The sequence below is a fragment of the Polyodon spathula genome, chromosome 3 (assembly GCF_017654505.1).
Source record: "Polyodon spathula isolate WHYD16114869_AA chromosome 3, ASM1765450v1, whole genome shotgun sequence".
Taxonomy (NCBI): Eukaryota; Metazoa; Chordata; class Actinopteri; order Acipenseriformes; family Polyodontidae; genus Polyodon; species Polyodon spathula.
In genome coordinates this window covers 76,433,190-76,451,779 of record NC_054536.1, presented here as the reverse complement: position 1 = coordinate 76,451,779, position 18,590 = coordinate 76,433,190, and the positions used below count along the sequence as shown (strand labels likewise).

Below are 18,590 nucleotides of genomic sequence, written 5' to 3'. Positions count from 1 at the left end.
CCTTTCTTAGGGAAACAATTATTGGTCCCAGGTGCCAAAAATTCTTGTCAATACTGTTGTTTTTTTTCAGGACTACACATTGTTATGCTAATGTGGCATTATAGCTAGGAGGGTTATACTATTAAATGTGGCACTTACATCTGTGGCAAACTAATCAGCAGAGGTTCCTTAGAGGAAGCAAGGGATGCAGCCCTATATTAACAGCAATTCTGGCTGCTGAGAGGATCCCAGAGGTTTTTTCCTCAGAGGAGACTCCATTATAAACTCTCTGCTGTTAACCACAGTTAGTGTGGTAGTTGACCTTGACTTTTGTTAGCGCCCTCGCTGGTTTTATAGGTGTCTTTACATCATCAATGGTTAAAGATCTGTAACACATGTTAATCTTGACTAATTAAGCCAATAATTGGTTAAATTAACTGAGAGCTTGATTGAAGACCGGTGTTGGAGACCCCACGGTAGAGCCTTCCTCGACAGGCACTATCACTAAATTGAATCATTTGGTTTCGTATCCAATTTTCTGAAGGAGATTTTAACAAGTGACCAAAAAAAAAATTTAAAAAATCCATCATAATGGTAGGAAATTTTTAAAAACACAAGGTAATTTAGACACAGCTGTTTTATCGTCGTATTAGCCATTGGGGCTTGTCTTGTGCAGACATTTTTAAAGGTAGAATGGAGAATAACCCTAACACATTCATAGTGCTGAAGAGAACTTAAAATATATAGATTGGTTCAAATGCTGGAGTAAATAGGGCCCTGTATCCTGACGGTATAGCTTTACTACTAAAGGTACATTGAATTTATTTAAACAAATGAATGTTTAACAGTTAAACCATTCTAGATGTTTTTAATTTATTTCTTTTTTTTTTGCAAACTGCTTTAAATGTACCGTTTTAGTTTCTTATGGTATTGCAAATAAACAGCATCATGTTGCATCCGTCTTTTTCTTTTTTTTTTGGTTAGTTGGTTGATTGGTAGTTCACAGCATATTGGTCCCATGCATATAAATTATTTAGATTTTCTGTAAAATCAATTTTAATGTGCAGACTTCATTGAAGAATATTTAAATGGTACAGTCACCTAACAAGCACAATTTTGAGTCTGCACTGCAGGAATCAATATACGACAAACCAGCAATTTTACTTTGTTCCCAAGAGGCTACAGAACTATGTCAGTGAATAAACATTGGGATTCGATCACTTTTGCACTTCAAAAAACAACAGTTATTAGTACATTACATCCTAATAGATACAGAATGCTTGCCCCCTTGTCTAGGATTAATAAGCAGTTAGTTGATTTACTGAAAATATCCTTGAAATGCACACCTCTCTTCATTTCTCCCTTTATCTGCCCTTTCAGTCAGGACATCATGGGTCATGAAAACTACCATCAATTTCCGTGGTTGTTTTAGAAGGGATATAGAACAATTAGGAAGCTTACTTTCTTTGTTGTGCTTTGTGGTGCTTCAGTGATTCCAACAACATAGATGTTAGTCTAGGAGTTAGACTGAATGCAGTGTGACTGTGGCCTGCGTTATTTTGCTGTCCTATGGTGTTATTAAATCTTCCAAACTTCCTGCCACCGGAGGTCACACCCCCAAACACTGCATTAACAAAATTCCACATCTCCAATTTTAAACTCCAAAGGATATTTTATATCATGTAGATTTCCATAATATTTTATTTCATACCTTTTTAAAATCCTATTAAGTGTGGTTGAGAAATGACCACTAGGGGTGTGCAGCTGTTCAGAATTCTGAATCTTTCACATGCATGTCCTGCTAACAAGGAGTTCTATGATGCATTGGATGTGCAGATTATTAGTTAATGGGGGTTCAGGCTGGAAAAAATACACTATGAATTCTGGGTTGCACATCACACAAACTGAGTGAGAGAAAGCAAAAGCAAAGTCCCTGAAGCTGAAGCGAAAAGCGAAAAATGAAACATGGCAAAAAAACATACTGCAAAGTCAACAAGCATATAAAAGACAAGGAATAATAAGAATAAAAAATAAAAAAAACCCTGTGACAGGCCCTCTAAAAACAGACTAAATAATCTGTTTAATCAATGTCTTTGATATTGCCTGGCCTTCGTGGAAGTTGTACATCTAGAGGTGCAATCCAATGTCAGATAGCACACATCTACTTGTTTTTTAACAGTTACGTCGACAATCAACATGTATTTTTTAATGTAGGCACAATGATCAAAGGGATATGGAAGATCAAACTGATACACAGAATCCACCAGACAGCTTTCATTTTATAATTGACATTATTATTTGTTTATTTAGCAGACGCCTTTATCCAAGGCAAATTACAGAGACTAGGTGTGGTGTTTAGCTGTCATTTTTGTCTTTACAAAGAAGAAAAAGAAGGCAACGAAGGCAGAGGAATATGAAGAGAAAGAAGAAGATGAAAAAGATGAAGATAAAGAAGAAGAAGAATACCTCTGATTTAATTTTGTTGTCTCCGAAGCAGAGATGCTGTAAGTAGGCTGCAGCGTTAGACTGCACTGACGGAAACTGGTGCTGCAGCATCTGGATAACTTCAGGAAGCTCTGGGTCTCGCCATCCAAACTCCCTATAGAAAGAGAATAACAGCCTTGTTATTAATAATGTATTCAAACATACACAACACTTATAGCAGCAATTAGAAAATATGACAGTCACCATAGTGTGTAAATAAAATGCAATCAAATTGCAATAATAGTAAAATATTTTGTCAATTTATCATGCATTATTTCAAATTAAGAATAACTACAGCAATATTAATTTAGTAATGTTCATTGGGTCATTCCTGATATGTATGGTATTTTAAAATGCATTTGCTAAATAAATACAAGACAAATGTTTATGAATATAATAAGAATCAATGCCCCACTATAAATTATTTGAGAGGGCTCTGGTGGTTTGCCTTTGAACACAACTAGACTGTGATTCAGTAAGTTACTGCACAACTAAGCAGAAATGTAAACAACCTAAATCTATGAACATTCACTTGTTTGGGGCAGAGCCGATATCTGTAATACAAACAGTTAAAATATTGAGTGCAACTTCTAGTTGCTCAAATACCTTATTAATAAATAATATTTCCCTTTTCAGAAATTATAGATTTAGTATACAGACAAGACATACTAATAATTTTGGCTCAAAACTAAAAACAAAAACACCCCATAATTCAAAATTACAGCATCTATAAAGTGGGCGATCGTATATACCTGTTTTAAAAGAATACTTCTGTATGACTCACACTACAGTTCATATTTAACAAGGAAGCCTGCTCTCTAATATTTGTTCAGTATTAAACATACTTAAAAAGATACTATTTTTATCAGATAGCTTGAGGGATGCAAGACTGTTTCATGAACTAAAATGTTCAAAGATTCTGTCAGGGACTCGGTCAGCTTTAAAAACGTGGGCAACTGGAATCCACAACATCTTTAATTGACAGGTACACAGAAAGCTATTGTGTTTGCTGATGGCCACAACTCAGTTATACCAAAATTGATGTGTACAGTGCTTCACTCGATCTGCCAAATGGAAATAATCAGACAAGTCACCATTGCAGGAAAACAGTACAGGTGTCACTACCATAAAATTGTACATTTTCAAGGCATGTGGTTTTTCACTGCCTTCTCTCCACCTAATTTGCTCTCAATACTGCACCTGTCTCTTTAGTGAGGGGAAGTTTTGAATATTGTATGCTACAACACATACCAAACAATCCCCATTGATGACTAGTATCTGTGGCAGACACCGTGTGTGCACTTGCCCCGTCATCACTGTCGTTAAGGATTATTTTGCACAATAGTGAATGCGGCATTATGATCATTATTAAAGTGTTAATGCCTTTTTGAAATAAGGGTTTCCTTTCCTCTTCTCCATATGATCTCAACATATTGCTTGCTAGTCTCTACAAATTTATAGACCTGCCTGGCCGTTACACAACGTAAGAATCAATAAAAATAATGAACTATTGAAACCCCCGCCCCTACTGATTTTGCTGGTTGTTTTGATCGCATAACCAATACTAACACAACAGAGACTTCATTGGTCTCTTGGTAGCCTCCCTGATCAGTCTCCTTCTTGCTCGGTCATCCAGTTTGGAGGGAAGGCCTGACCTAGGCAGGGTCTTGGTGGTGCCATACACCTTCCACTTCTTAATAATCTTCTTGACCGTGCTCCAAAGGATATTCAAGGACTTTGATATTTTATTTTTTATACCCATACCCTGATCTGTGCCTTTCAACAACTTTGTCCTGGAGTGCTTTTGAAAGCACCTTGGTGCTCATGGTTGAGTCTTTGCTTTGAAATGCACTACCCAGCAGAGGGAATCTACAGGCTGAATTTATCCTGAAATCACTACAGTTTAACACAGGTGGAGGCCACTTGGTGTGTGATTTTACAGGTGATTGGTTACACCTGAGCTAATTTAGGATTGCTATTACAAGGGGGTGGACACTTAACCAACCAAGCTATTTCAGTTTTTATTTTTAATTAATTTTCTACAAATTTCTAGAATATTTTTTTTCACTTGGAAGTTGTTGGGTAGGATGTGTAGATAAATGGAAAAAATAGATGGAGAAATAGGAAGAAAAATTATATGATCTTATAAGATATTTAAACAAGGTCAGTGCAAAAAACTTAGGACAGGACTCTGAGAGATGGGGTTTCAATAATTACTTTTTCTAGAAATGTAACCATTACCAAATGGGTATTTACCACCTAAAGACCAGAATCCTGAATATTTTATACCAAAGCTGCTCTTTGAGCCTGTGACACAGTCGTGACTGCGCCCCGAAAGGATCAAAAACACTGCAGTCACAGATCTCAATGTCATAATGGACGCAAAAATCTTAAAGGTTAATCGTTACATTTCTGTAATACGCCAGGGCCCGAACTGGGCAGAGCGTATGGAGCTGTTGCTCCCTATCAGACTGGAAAGGAGGCGGATGGAAAGCAGAATTTGCATATCATTAGAAATAAGATTTGCAATGCCAAGATTTAGAACTTCTGGAAAAGATAAATTTGTGGTATAGTGAACAGAAAGAAGTAGTAGGCAAATATAACAGGATCAAGCTGTGGCTTCAGCAGACTCTTGATGCGACTATGGCACCGGCCAAAAAGAAAAACTAATTTCTACAAAGACAAAAATGACCTGTTAGTGAAATGGGAAAAAATTTAAAAATTAAAATTCAGGAAATATTATTTAACACTTTGCAGGGCCAAAAGACATTAAGAAATGAAACATGGAAATAAATAACTAATTTATCAATTTGATTAACAACTTGATTTAATGAATACTGAAACATATTAATGTCTTCAAATTAGACACAAAACATATTATTAATAGGCACCAATTCGATTTTTAAATTAACGTTATCAAGTAACAAAAGTTAGTACAAAATATATATATTATATATATATATATATATATATATATATATATATATATATATATAATAAAAAAAAAAAAAAAAAAAACACATTTAAAAATCAGTTAGCCCGCAGTACAAATGCATTCGTTAGAACTCATAAGTGAAAACATAATTCTATGAACATACTTAACAAATGAATAATCCCCAAAACTGGTTAATTTAAGAATATTACAGAAAAACTTTGTTTGAGTCTAAGTATATTTTAGTTGTGTAAAGGAAAAAAGTACAGTACATACAGTAGGCTACGGAGCTAAATACTTTTCTGCACATTTCAGTTGTCTCTGTACTACATAATGAATTACTGATAAGTAGGAGTCTACTTAAATCACAGATAATTTACATATTTTTCCTGGGTAGGTTATGGAATAAAATTTAGATTTCGTCGACATTGCTGACCTTTTTAAACATGAAATAAACCTAAGTTGATAATACTTCAAAGCACTATAAAAGCGTAAAAATAGTGGTACTTGCTTCTTTAATAAAATGGGGTGCTGTCATTTGTTAGCAGCTGCTGCCAACATACGCATCGTACACACTGACGGAGTCATACGCAAAAAACACTCATTATGAAATAATAGACATATCCCCCCCCAACTCAACACGACACAACCGTCACGACAGTAAAAATAGATATTATGAAGCGTTCTTACCTTTGTAAGCGTGTGATTTTCACTAAACTCTACCGTGCAGAATAAATGTGTTTGTTTTTTTTTCTGTGTGTAAATATCAGCACTTTCTTCCTATGCATCAGGACACAGGACATTTGCTAGGAAATCGTTACTGTACCGACCATATAGGGATTGTTGGCAACCTAAATCAAAATAACAATTCAACACTGACTTTGTCCCACCTCCTACTGTATAGTACAGATCACAGAAAAGCCAGTACAGACACAGATAGGCTGATTAAAAACTTGTCGTCATGTGAACAGTAAACAAGAAAATTGACTGCTTTGGGCTTTGGAGTATTTGTTTTAAGGACTTTTTTTCCCCCGCGAAATAGCAAATTAGGTAGATCCCTACTGATAAGAAAAGATTTTAGTTTGTGTTTAACTAAAGAACTCTGAAATGATTTGTTTCCGTGCTTCCCTTCATTAATAAAGCACCTTAACATATAACAGAAACCAAAACAACATTTATTTATTGCCATTGTTATGTAATTTATTTTTTTTTTGGTTTATTTTATATTTTAAGGTGCTTTATTTTAATGCATCAAGGGTAAGCGTGAAACTTTGATATTATAATGAGAGTCGTACATTTGCATACTAAACGAACAGTCAGAACTAAACTACTGCAGCAGGGATGAAACTAAGTTATGGGAGTGAAAATGACTAATCCATCGCGGGTAGGTCTACGAAGTCACAAAAACCAACAAAAAGTCAAGATATGATAGAAAAATCAATGATACATAGAGCCCCATGTGTGTAAGATGCTCCACTTGTACTCAAACTGGTAACGTGTGAACACTGCTCTGGCATTTTGCAGGGTGTCAATAAACATGTGAAGTCCCAGGTGGCTCAATTGCAGACCCAGACCCAGAGCTGCAGTCTCGATAGGTCAGAATGCCATGTCCCCCGTGCCTGGCTGAGCAGGCTGCAGTGCATCAGTAGTCTCCACAACTCCACTCAGGAGCTGCATCAGGGTTGAAAAACAGATTGTCCTGGGCCAACATGGGCTACTAGGAGCACCTTGATCCGGTCCTGCCTGATTTTCTCCAGACAAAGCGGGAGCATCACAAGCGGTGGTAAGGCATACAAGAGATATCACTGGTAACATATAACACTGGTGTGCCAAGGCAACCATTCCTAGCGGGTTCCGTGCCTCCTAGTATGGTGAACCAGAGGGTCGCCTGGACCTCGCCCAGATGTGGTGGTTGATATAGGCTACCACTGTTGTGTAGTCTGTGCACATAAGCACATGTCTCCCTTGAACCTTGTGTAAAAAATTCTGCAAGGCCAGATAAACTGCCTGCAGCTCTAAAACACTGATGTGGAGACCCTTCCAACAGGGGTTCAACACACCTTGCACACCCTGGCCATTCCACACAGCGCCACAGCTCAGACTGGACGTGTCTGTGGTGAGGACCTCCCTTCTGATGACACTGCCCAGCGCTACGCCTAGGCGTTGATAAGCCAGCTGTTTCCACCAAGAGAGTTCCCTTACACAGAGGTGGGACACTGTCAATAGGCAGTTGCGGTTTAACGTGAGCTGGAAGACCCTGAGGTTGAACCAGGTCTGCAGAGGATGCATGCGCAGGAAACCCAATGGAAGGGTCTTGGAAGCTGCTGCCATCGAGCCCAGAAGTTTCTGGAATGCTTCTACTGTGAGCGCTCTGTTGAGCTGAAACAACTTCAAACAGGCAGATATTCTCTGCAGTCTGCTGTCCGACAGAGTGGCCAGCATGGACCCAGAGTCCAAACGCATTTCGACATAGTAGGCTGTCTGGGAAGGTGTGAGCTGGCTCTTCACATGAGTCATCGTAAGGCCCAACCGTTGGAGGTAGCTGGTGACAAGTTCTGAGTGGGCCTCATCCAGATAGTTGAGTACGCTGATGCCTTTGAGTCTCAATGGAGTCAAAATAGCTTCCATGCACTTCGAGAAGACACATTGAACTTCAGAGAGGCCAAATGGCAAGACATGGAACTTGTACGTGATTTCCTAAAAGACGAACTGCAAGTAATTCCTGTGCTCTGATTGACTGCAACAGCCGTTGCATTGTCAACATCTTGAACCTCCTTCGGCTCAGATACAGGTGGCATCTGTCTGAGGCCACCATCCATCTTTGGCTGTAGGAAGTACCTGGAGTAGAACCCTTCCTCCATCCCATGGGGGTCTACCATGCGAATAGTCCGTTTTTGCAGCAGAGCTGCCACCTCCTGAGACACGACAATGGCGTCTTGTAGGTCTGTGCTTGATGTTGTATTCATGCTCCGAGAGGGAGGGGGACCATGCTTGAACTGTAGCGAACAGCTGGTCTGAACAGTAGTAATTACCCAGACGTCTGTGGTGCACTGACGCCAGTAGTCCAGATGGCTCCTTGAGAAGGGGCCCTGGGCCTGTGGCAGCAAACTCCTAGGGCTGCTGTTTGGTCAGTGGCTTCTGTTTTTGTGCAGGGCAGCAAAATTATTATGGCCTCCACGGCGAGCAGACATGGGTCGGTCCTGAGCATTACCTCTGGCAGTGGGCACAGGCAGCTGTGCTGGTTTTTGGGGCTGATGGGCCCTAGGAGTTTGCCGCTGATTTACGTGCCAGAGATGGTCGCTTGGGAAGCAGACAAACCAGCTCCTTAGCAGATTCCCATGCGTGTTGAGAGCCCTGCAGCATCTCATACACCACGGGACTAAACATATGCCCTGGAGTGACCGAGGTGTCCAGAAGCGGTGCTTTGTCCCCTTCAGGCACCCGTGCCTGGGAAAGCAGCCAGGTTTCTGAATAGAGTCTGTCGTTGAGTTTGGACACATGGAGCAGGTTTTTGTTCATCAGGCGCAGGTCACCCAGTAGTTGTGGTGAGGGCCTATTGTTAGTCGAGAGGGACCGCAGCAAATGCGACTGGTATTCTACCAGGATGCTCTTATACTTCCCTAGCCATGCAGCGAACCCTTCAGAAACCCAGCACTGCTTGTTAGCGCAGGCAATGTCCTTGGATAGAAGCACCGAATTAGGAGCCTGTACCAAGGCAGCAATGGAAGCCTCAACTGGCGGAAATTGGGTAAGGCCCAGCTTTCCCGCATCATGCACCCTATCTAGGGCGTCTATCATATGAGAAATAGCAGAAGCTGTTGCCGGATGGTCCCAGCAAGACTGGATTTCATATAGAAAATCAAGGTGAACTGGGGGAATATTGGAGTGGCGGTAGCCTTGTCATCAAAAATTGATTGCCTTGTTTCCCCTCCTGTAGGCCAGGGTACTTGCAAGGTTGCAGTGGCCCTCTTGATTAGCGGTATGATCTCTGCTGATAGGGAGCACTTTATCGCTGGGGATGTGCCGTCCGACTGCAGATGGGAAGGTCAGCTCCTGTTGGCCCACCTCCTCAGAGGCGACGGACAGTATGTCCTGTGGCCAGAAATTGGGAGAAAAACATGTGTGAATAATCACGACTGGATATGAGAAGGATCACATAAACTGTAGTACTCTGTGTGATAGCAAAACTGCCTTCACGTGCACAACTAAGGTTGTATCTTTGTAAATGCGTATTTATTTTATGTTTTATTTTTTCTCTAACTGAGGGTTGGAAATTTGGGTTGCGTCTTAAATTCAAGGGTGTCTTAAATTTGAAGAAATACGGTATGTTACTTAAATTTACTAGCAAATGTGTTCCAAACTGCCCTGAAAGGAACATTTCCTTAAAGATTGTGTGCTGAGGTAAGGTTAAATGAAACTAAAATCCTACAAGTTATATTTCTACTTTTTTGTTTGTGTTTTGTGCGATGGGGAGGGGGCAAATAGATTTTTCTAGCATTCTGTCCCCTGGACAACACGTTTTTTTTTTTTTTCAAAGATTACACACCACTGTATAGGTTGCATTCTTCAGAAATGAATCACAGCATAAGCGAAGAATGAGCACACATACAGTACTACAATGTCCCTGCTACGACAGCAAATATAAAATTAGTGCTATCCAAATCATTCTTCAATTGTAACAGTGGTACTGCCTTTGAGAGATAATGCCATAATTTTCAATCTATTCTGTTTATTTATTGCTAGTAGTCTGCCTTAGTACAATGCAGCCTTATTTATGCAGTTTTAATGGAATTATTTTAAATAATGTCATACTGAATTGAATAACTTGTCATCACCTATTCTACTTAAAGTGCAGAATCATTAAGGGTTTTTGGTATTTGCAAACTGATTGGCTGTTGGTCAGGTGTATAATCACCGTTAATGCAAACTCAGTTCTGTCTCTTTTCACACTAAGTGTGGAATTTCTTGCAACACAAATACTGTATTATACATTGGGGTCTCGTAAGTGCCACTGAATTGGCAGCACTTAGAATATTAACAGACATTAACATCAATGAAAGCGTGGGGTGAAAACAACAGCACCTGGAGGGATAGTAGCAGCATTCCTGAAGTGTTTACTGAATAAAAAACACAACAGAATATGAATGAAAGCCCGCTGAGCACTCTATTGTTGTTATTGTTTTTTTGTTTCTCAGCTCTAATAAATTAATTTATTTTGTGAGGCTTGCAACAGTTTTAGGTTTTATTTTTGTACATTATAAAAATATAAACAGAGGTTGATCATGGTTAGCTTCAGAAGCTTTTAAGAATAATATTCAAGTTGCACAGTAAGGGTGTGCAAAATCTCATTACTCATGCTTGGAATTGTATTTACAGGCAGGCATTCAATAAATCCAGTGATTAACATGCAGATTTCAAAAACAAAAGAAGCTGTCCTCCCTCATGTTTACAACTGATTACCAATCAATGTCAATTAACTTCCGCACTGAGTGTTTTAAAAGCCAATTTGAAGAATATTTTCATCTTATCCAAGGCATTGACGCCTTGCATACCGAGGCCACAAACGTACAATGAAAAGCCAGTTTGCCTGCTTGGTACTGAGGCTTTTCTTATCCTGATTGTTGTAGGAATCAGACAAAAATATCTGACACAGTAAATTACAATGGATGATCTGCATAACCCCCTAGCCAAAACAAGGCTGTTAACTGTATCTGCTGCAATTAAAATGTTAAAGATAGAATAAAATATATTATTCAAAAGGGACACGTCTTACTTGCAGTACAGAAATACAAACATGAATATCTTTAAAATATACATTAGAGGATTTTTAATGGTTACATATAGGGGGAGGTAAAAATCCCATTCTTCAGAAGCTGCCCTACATTTTTTTAATTGCTCTATATTTGAAGCACTATTGTCATAAATGAATACATATTTTCATGTAGCACATAGAATTCCGAAACTAATTAACTATAGACTATTAAGTTAATACACGTTTGTCTGCAACAGTTATTTCTGACTATGATCTAATCTCTCTAATCTATAATTGCAATGTAGAACAATTAGTGTAATTTTCAGCTACATACTTTAATAAAGGAGAAGTCACTATGCTGACTGTTAAATACAGAGGGTACTGTGGGCAAGTGCTGTAGCGGGACTTGCAAATGGCTGGTCCATATTCATTTAATAACTGCTTATGAATCTTGGGAGCACTCGTGCTCACTGAAACATCTAAATGTTGACATTTTACAGAGGCAAGGTTAAACTCTGTATCAAAATGTGTGCTTATAGAGAAATACATGTATTAGGTCTGTACATATTTTGTAACCCTTCATTACTAAGAAATTATGTTTGATACACTTTCTGAAATTAGAGGTTTCCAATTGATATACACTGAGGCTTTAACTGGAGGATTGTATAAATGACAAAGAGAAGCCAGATTCACCTTGTGGTTTCAATCTAGTTGAAGTAAATATGTACCTGTGTTGCCACTGCAGCTAACAAGAAGTAGAAAGTGGGAAAGCCACCTTGAGCAAGAAGTTTAATAGCAAAGAGGGAATTGTCAGAGCCTGAATGAGACACCTAGCACAGCTTCCAAACAGGCACGCTTCAGCAGAAGCAATGGCAGTGAAGTTGGAACATCAGTGTCTGTAAACCCATTTCACCAAAATACTCTGCAAGGAGGTACATGAAATGAGGTTTCATGATTGAGCAAATCACAATCCAATGCTGACAGTACAGGCCAGCAGTGGAAATGTGTTCTGTAGAGCAGGGATCATTCGCAATGGGATCTTGAGCCCTGAAATGTGCACATATCTGAAAATCATGTTTTACCCTTTTACAAGAAGTGTGTGCAATAAGCTACCAGCATTATAAGATCAAAGACACTAATCATTCTGCAGTATTCGACATTCTTTCCAAATACTGTAGACTTTCCCTCAAAGCCTATTCCACAAACAAACTATATAAAGGAAGCAAAGGAAGACTATGCAATGGAAATGGTACAACCCCCAGATCTGCTGTATGTTTACTTTATGCTTCTCCAAGTATGGATCCTTAAGACTGATGTAGCATTCACAGAATCACTCTACCACTTGTGCGTGGTTAGATACCATGAACAGCTTTCATTATTGAGTAAATGTAATCACTGGAGGTGCATTTTACAACAAAAAATATTATCACACATTTCTGCTTCTCAACTCTGCACTCACTATTCATACATGACATTTTCTATGTTAACTGAGCAGAGAAGTAAGTGCTGGCATGTGTATTAATATGTAGACAACTACCTGTATGATGTCAGCTAGCTCAAAAGGAAATAAATAAATTAGCCTCTAATTACAGAACAGGTAGTTGACTGAGGATATGGTACTGATAGAAGAGTGAGAAGTTAAAACAACGGCAGCAACTGAAACTGTGTAAAGGCAACACAGTGTAAAGTATATATATATATATATATATATATATATATATATATATATATATATATATATATATACACACACACACACACACACACACACACACACACACACACACACACACACACACACAGTGCCTTGCAAAAGTATTCAGACCCCTGACCAATTCTCTCATATTACCGAATTACAAATGGTACATTGAAATTTCGTTCTGTTTGATATTTTATTTTTAAACACTGAAACTCAGAATCAATCATTGTAAGGTGACATTGGTTTTATGTTGGGAAATATTTTTAAGAAAAATAAAAAACTGAAATATCTTGCTTGCATAAGTATTCAACCCCTGTGCTGTGGAAGCTCCCAGTTTGCACCGATGAAAGAAATTGTCCTAACGAGGACACAATTACCTTACCATTGCCCTCACCTGTGAACCATTAAAGTTGCTGTCACATTTTCTGGATAAAAACCCCATTGTTGAAGGATCATTGGTAAAGCTGTGAACCTGAAGGAAAATTAAGACCAAAGACCAAAGAGCATTCTACAAAAGTTAGAGATAAAGTAATACAAATGCATAGATTAGGGAAAGGGTACAAAATAATAGCCAAGTGTTTGGATATCCCAGTGACCACAGTTGGATCAATAATCAGGAAGTGGAAGCTGCATCACACCACCCAGGCACTGCCAAGAAAAGGCAGTCCCTCAAAACTCAACATCAAACAAGAAGGAGACTTGTGAGAGAAGCCACAGAGAGGCCAACAATCACTTTGAAGGAGCTACAAAGTTCAGTGGCTGGGAGTGGAGCAATGGTGCACCAGTCAACCATATCAAGAGCTCTGCATAACACTGGCCTATATGGGAGGGTGGCAAGAAAGAAGCTGTTACTCAAAAAGTACCATTTGAAAGCACGTCTGGGGTTTGCCAGAAAGCATGAGTGACCCAGCTGTGATGTGGGAAAAGGTTTTGTGCTCAGATGAGACCAAGATAGAGCTTTTTGGCCAAAATTCAAAGCGCTATGCGTGGCGCAAACCTAACACTGCCCATGCCTCAAGACACACCATCCCTACAGTGAAGTATGGTGGTGGCAGCATCATGGTGTGGGGATGATTCTCATTAACAGGGACTGGGCATCTTGTTACAACTGAAGGAAGAATGGATGGAGCAAAATACAGGAAAATACTGCAACAGAATCTGCTTCAGTCCACTAAGAAACTGAAGCTTGGGAGGAAATTCACCTTTCAGCAGGACAATGATCCCAAGCACAAGGCCAAAGCAACACTGGAGTGGCTCAAGAACAAAAAGGTGAATGTCCTACAGTGCCCCAGTCAAAGTCCTGATCTCAATCCCATTGACAATCTGTGGCACTATTTGAAAATTGCAGTCCACAAGCATTGTCCAACCAACCTTAACAACCTGGAGCAAATCTGCCAAGAAGAATGGGCCAAAATCACTCCGACACCATGTGCAAAGCTGGTACATACTTACCCCAAAAGACTTAAAGCCGTTATTGCAGCGAAAGGTGGCTCTACAAAATATTAATGTGTGGGGGTTGAATACTTATGCAAGCAAGATATTTCAGTTTTTTTATTTTTCTTAACTATTTCCCAACATAAAACCAATGTCACCTTACAATAATTGATTTTGAGTTTAAGTGTTTCAAAAAAAAATATCAAACAGAATGAAATTTCAATGTACCATTTGTAATTCAGTAATATGAGAGAATTGGTCAGGGGTCTGAATACTTTTGCAAGGCACTGTATGTATGTATATATATATATATATATATATATATATATATATATATATATATATATATATATATATATATATATATATAGCTCACACACACACAGTGACTCTCCAAAGCATTCATCCCCCTTGGACTTTTCTACATTTTACTGTTATAACATGGAATCAAAATTGATTTAATTAGGAGTTTTGCCACTGATCAACACAAAAAATGTCCATAATGTCAAAGTGAAAAATAAAAACTACAAATTGTTCTAAATTATTTACATATATAAAACAGAAAATAATTAATTCCAGAAGTATTCACCCCCTTGAGTCAATATTTGGTAGAGGCATATTTGCCAATTTTTCAGTAATTCTTAGTGACAGAGATGAATAAAAAACACATTGTTGAGTGATTTAAATGCTGTTTCAGTTATATGTTGACATTTTTCACCTACAGAAACACTGTTTAGATAATTGTTACTATTAAGGCATAGTGATATTAATAGATCAGGTAAGTAAGTTGGTCTATGATGTCATAGCCATGCGGTAAGACAATAATTACTGCACAGTCATGTGATCGTGTTCAGCCAAGCACAGCACATAATTTATCCAAGTCATTTTATAAAGAGAAGTGACCTAGGAGACAAAAACGTTTCAAATACTATAAATGTGTGTTTTTGTGAACAATAACAAAGTTCCTCCACTCAGTGAACCAATTCGTAAGTTATATACAGTGTATATCCCCCTTCCATTTTCTATGTAATTTCTGTAATGTAAACAAATGGAAATCCAAGATATGTAAGCACTTCCTTCTGCAGTGGCAATGGATACACCATATGAAAGGGCCAGACAAATTACCCATTTATTCATAACTGTTTTTATTCATAACACAAAGTGCAAACTATGAACACTGTTAATTTCAGTGACATTCATAATCTTTTTTTTTTTTTTTTTTTTGTTATTATTACCATTACCAAATAGATTCTTGCCAGAATAAAATCAACATGATTGATATTTGGACTGTTGCTGGTTGTTCAACCTGTTCCAAGAGTACAGAAGAAGAAGAAGAAGAAGAAGAAGAAGAAGAAGAAGAAGAAGAAGAAGAACCACCTGGGTTTGTCATTCAAGTATATGGTGTCTACTGAAAAAGGGATAGGTAAACTAATAACAGAAAAAGGCTGAATTCTAAAACATCCAGCGGCTCTTTCTCTCCCAAAGTCCCTGTTCACATATAAATCCCACTGAGTGCAACAGGTTTCATGCCTAGTTGACTCTCGGTGCCTTTTAATATTTAATAACAAAAATCAATTTCTGCAGATTTCAATTGTCTCAGGTCCTGTGTTACATGATCACAGGCTGTGCTTTCCACCTCAAGTCAAATCCTGCTGTTTTGACACTAATGACTACAGAACTCTTTCTACTGTGCAGCACGTAACAAAAAGCAATCTGGGTTTAAGTATTAGATGTTCTACTATTTTAAGGTTTAAAAGATAGAAAATGGTAATACAGTACAGAAAACATGAATCAGTAAAGGAATGTTCCATTGGGATCAATATTTACTCGGACAAGGTTATTTGTTACAAGGCTTGCTCAGTATTAATGCATAATTAATAATGGCAGACCTTCCATTTTCTGTATTATAGTATGCCTTTCACATTGCAAACGTTACCATCATAATACAGTCAACAAATATAGTATAGAGTCTTAACTATGACTAATCTGTTTCTATGAATATAAAGCATATAAAACTAACAATTAAAACCCAGTAAATCTTTGTGGCAGGACAGCGTCACATCACGGCCCTTCCAGGAATTAGAGACTCGGAGTCAGATGCTGCAGTTTAAAGTGCCAAGCTCACATTTATTAAACAAACAAAACAGGAACAAATAAACCAGGCACAGTGGCCAAAATAAACATTTCACACAAAGCAACATAGGCTGTGGACGTCTTTATTACACAGTGCATACACTCACCTTAACTCCCTCTCCCAAACAAAGGATTTTGTCTCCCTTATATAGATTTGGCCATTCACCTATGTGGCAGAGTGTCCCGCCCCTTTATGTTTATTAAGTATTTTATGTAGTCTGTAGTGTGTTAATGTTGGTGTTTATGTATAAAATACACTGGATATAAATATGGGTTACGAGCACGTGTTTAAAATGTATATTTGTATTTAGGCACGGGGATTGCACAGCACTTCATGTGCAGGTAAAATAATAAGTGAGCACTTTTATTAATTCATGTGCAGTTGTACCGAGACTCCAATTGAATAATTGATTAGCAATCGAGTCTTGGTACAGCTGCATAAAAGCTGCATGTTTTCACGCACTCTGGTTGTGTGCTCGTGAGTGGAGAACGGGAGAGAGAAGGAGAGTATATTAACAATTGCTATTTCGTGCTGGAAGCTCCAGCACGGTACCTGTTGGGTTCATCCACGTTTGTGTTGTCTGTCTGTTTGTTTGGCCAATGCGCCCTTTGTTTTGTGTGTCTTTTGTCTTATTTAAATCTTTTGTTTATTTATTATTTAATAAAACTCTGGACGCCGTAGTGTCACAGATTCACCGCCCTACCTTTGTTTTTCTTTGTCCTTCTGGTCTGACGTCACCCCTGCAAAGCCATCCTGTTCACACCCTATTAGCATGCAATTACCTAATTGGGGAATGGCCACATTTGTGATTGTTGGCTGGAACAGATTTAACCCCATCTCTGCCAACCTTACACTTATTTACACCGACAGGGCTTCGGCCCTGCCACAATCGTACACCAAATATGAATTATACTCACATTCTTCCTCTGTATACAAAAGATGCACACATAAATAGCATTTACTTTTTTTTTTTTTTTTTTTTTTTTTTAATTTAGTATGCCTATTATTTTACCACAGCTTGAGCTCAGTGGGCAACTGGCCAGTGGTTTCGCAGTACTACGATGAGGAGAAGTGGTATCCTCAGCAAAGACTAGTTACTTTTAATAAAAAAATCCATTCTTGTAATCAATCTCTGGTTCCCTTTCAATTCGAAGACGACCAGCACAACAAACTTATGGGATATGCCTGGCTATTGGTAGGTATTCAGAGTTCTTTATATCAGAGCTGCCGATAGGCCCCTTCCTGGACTGTTGCTCTCGGACCCACCCACCGAGGGATTAAACAGTGAACTCACAGAAGCCATGATCTCTTTTGCCTCTCACCTACGGTAAGGTAAGACTAACGTGTTTAACTGAGCTGTGAATTAGCTGCAGTGCAGTTTAAAAAGAAAACACAAAAAAAACCACAACAACCAGTCAGCCGTGTTTTCCCCCACTGGGTCCGTTTTCTAACCTGCGCCGCTGTAGCGCAGACCTCACTGGCTGCCTCGGCCCGCCTACCTTGGTGTGTCGGACATTTAAAAAAAAAAAATAGTGTATTCTCCTCCCCTATTGTTTTTCAATCGCTCACGGCGGATTTAGCCTGTGTGTCCCACTGGTATATGCTGCATGCTAACCAGGTGTGTGACTACACATGGTCAGGACAGGCACTGCTGCATTAGCTGCCCCTCAATGCTTCAGTACCTTGGTGCACACTCAACCCTTGGTACTTCGGTGCCTCATGCACATGGTACTCGGTGCTCACGTTACTCGGTACGCACGGTGCTCAACACACACAGTATAATTACCTCGGTGCGCATAGCGCCCTCGATTCTCGGTGCACACGGTGCTTTGTGCCCTCTGTGCATGCGGTGCTCGCCGTTCTTGGTGCGCTCGGTCCACGTGGCGCTTGGTGCACAGTGAATGATACACATAGTACTCAGTGCACTCAGTACTCTATAAAGGGGCGCAGAGGGTTCTGAATTCTTAGATGGGATTTATAAAACACATGCAATGATATAAACATGCAATTACAACGTGATTTGTGGGGGCAATGTCTCTGTGCGCTTCAGCCCTTGATACATACGTAATTCTGTACATGCATATGTAATTCTGAGACGTTTCTGAACGAAACCTCTAAAATTGGAAGGGGATTTTGCAAATAAGGTCTGTAAAATATTCCATCTAATTTATTAAAG

General features: G+C 38.9%; 1 protein-coding gene across 5 annotated transcripts in view; it reads right to left on the bottom strand.

Moving 5' to 3' along the window:
• Positions 1 to 18,590, bottom strand: part of LOC121313419 (catenin delta-2-like) — a 350,408-nt gene that overhangs the window by 118,518 nt on the left and 213,300 nt on the right. For all 5 annotated transcript variants that reach the window (XM_041245943.1, XM_041245938.1, XM_041245942.1 and 2 more), the window contains one exon: positions 2,446 to 2,578. In XM_041245943.1, the coding sequence (XP_041101877.1) occupies positions 2,446 to 2,578 (133 nt within the window). The remainder of the gene's footprint in view (positions 1 to 2,445; positions 2,579 to 18,590) is intronic.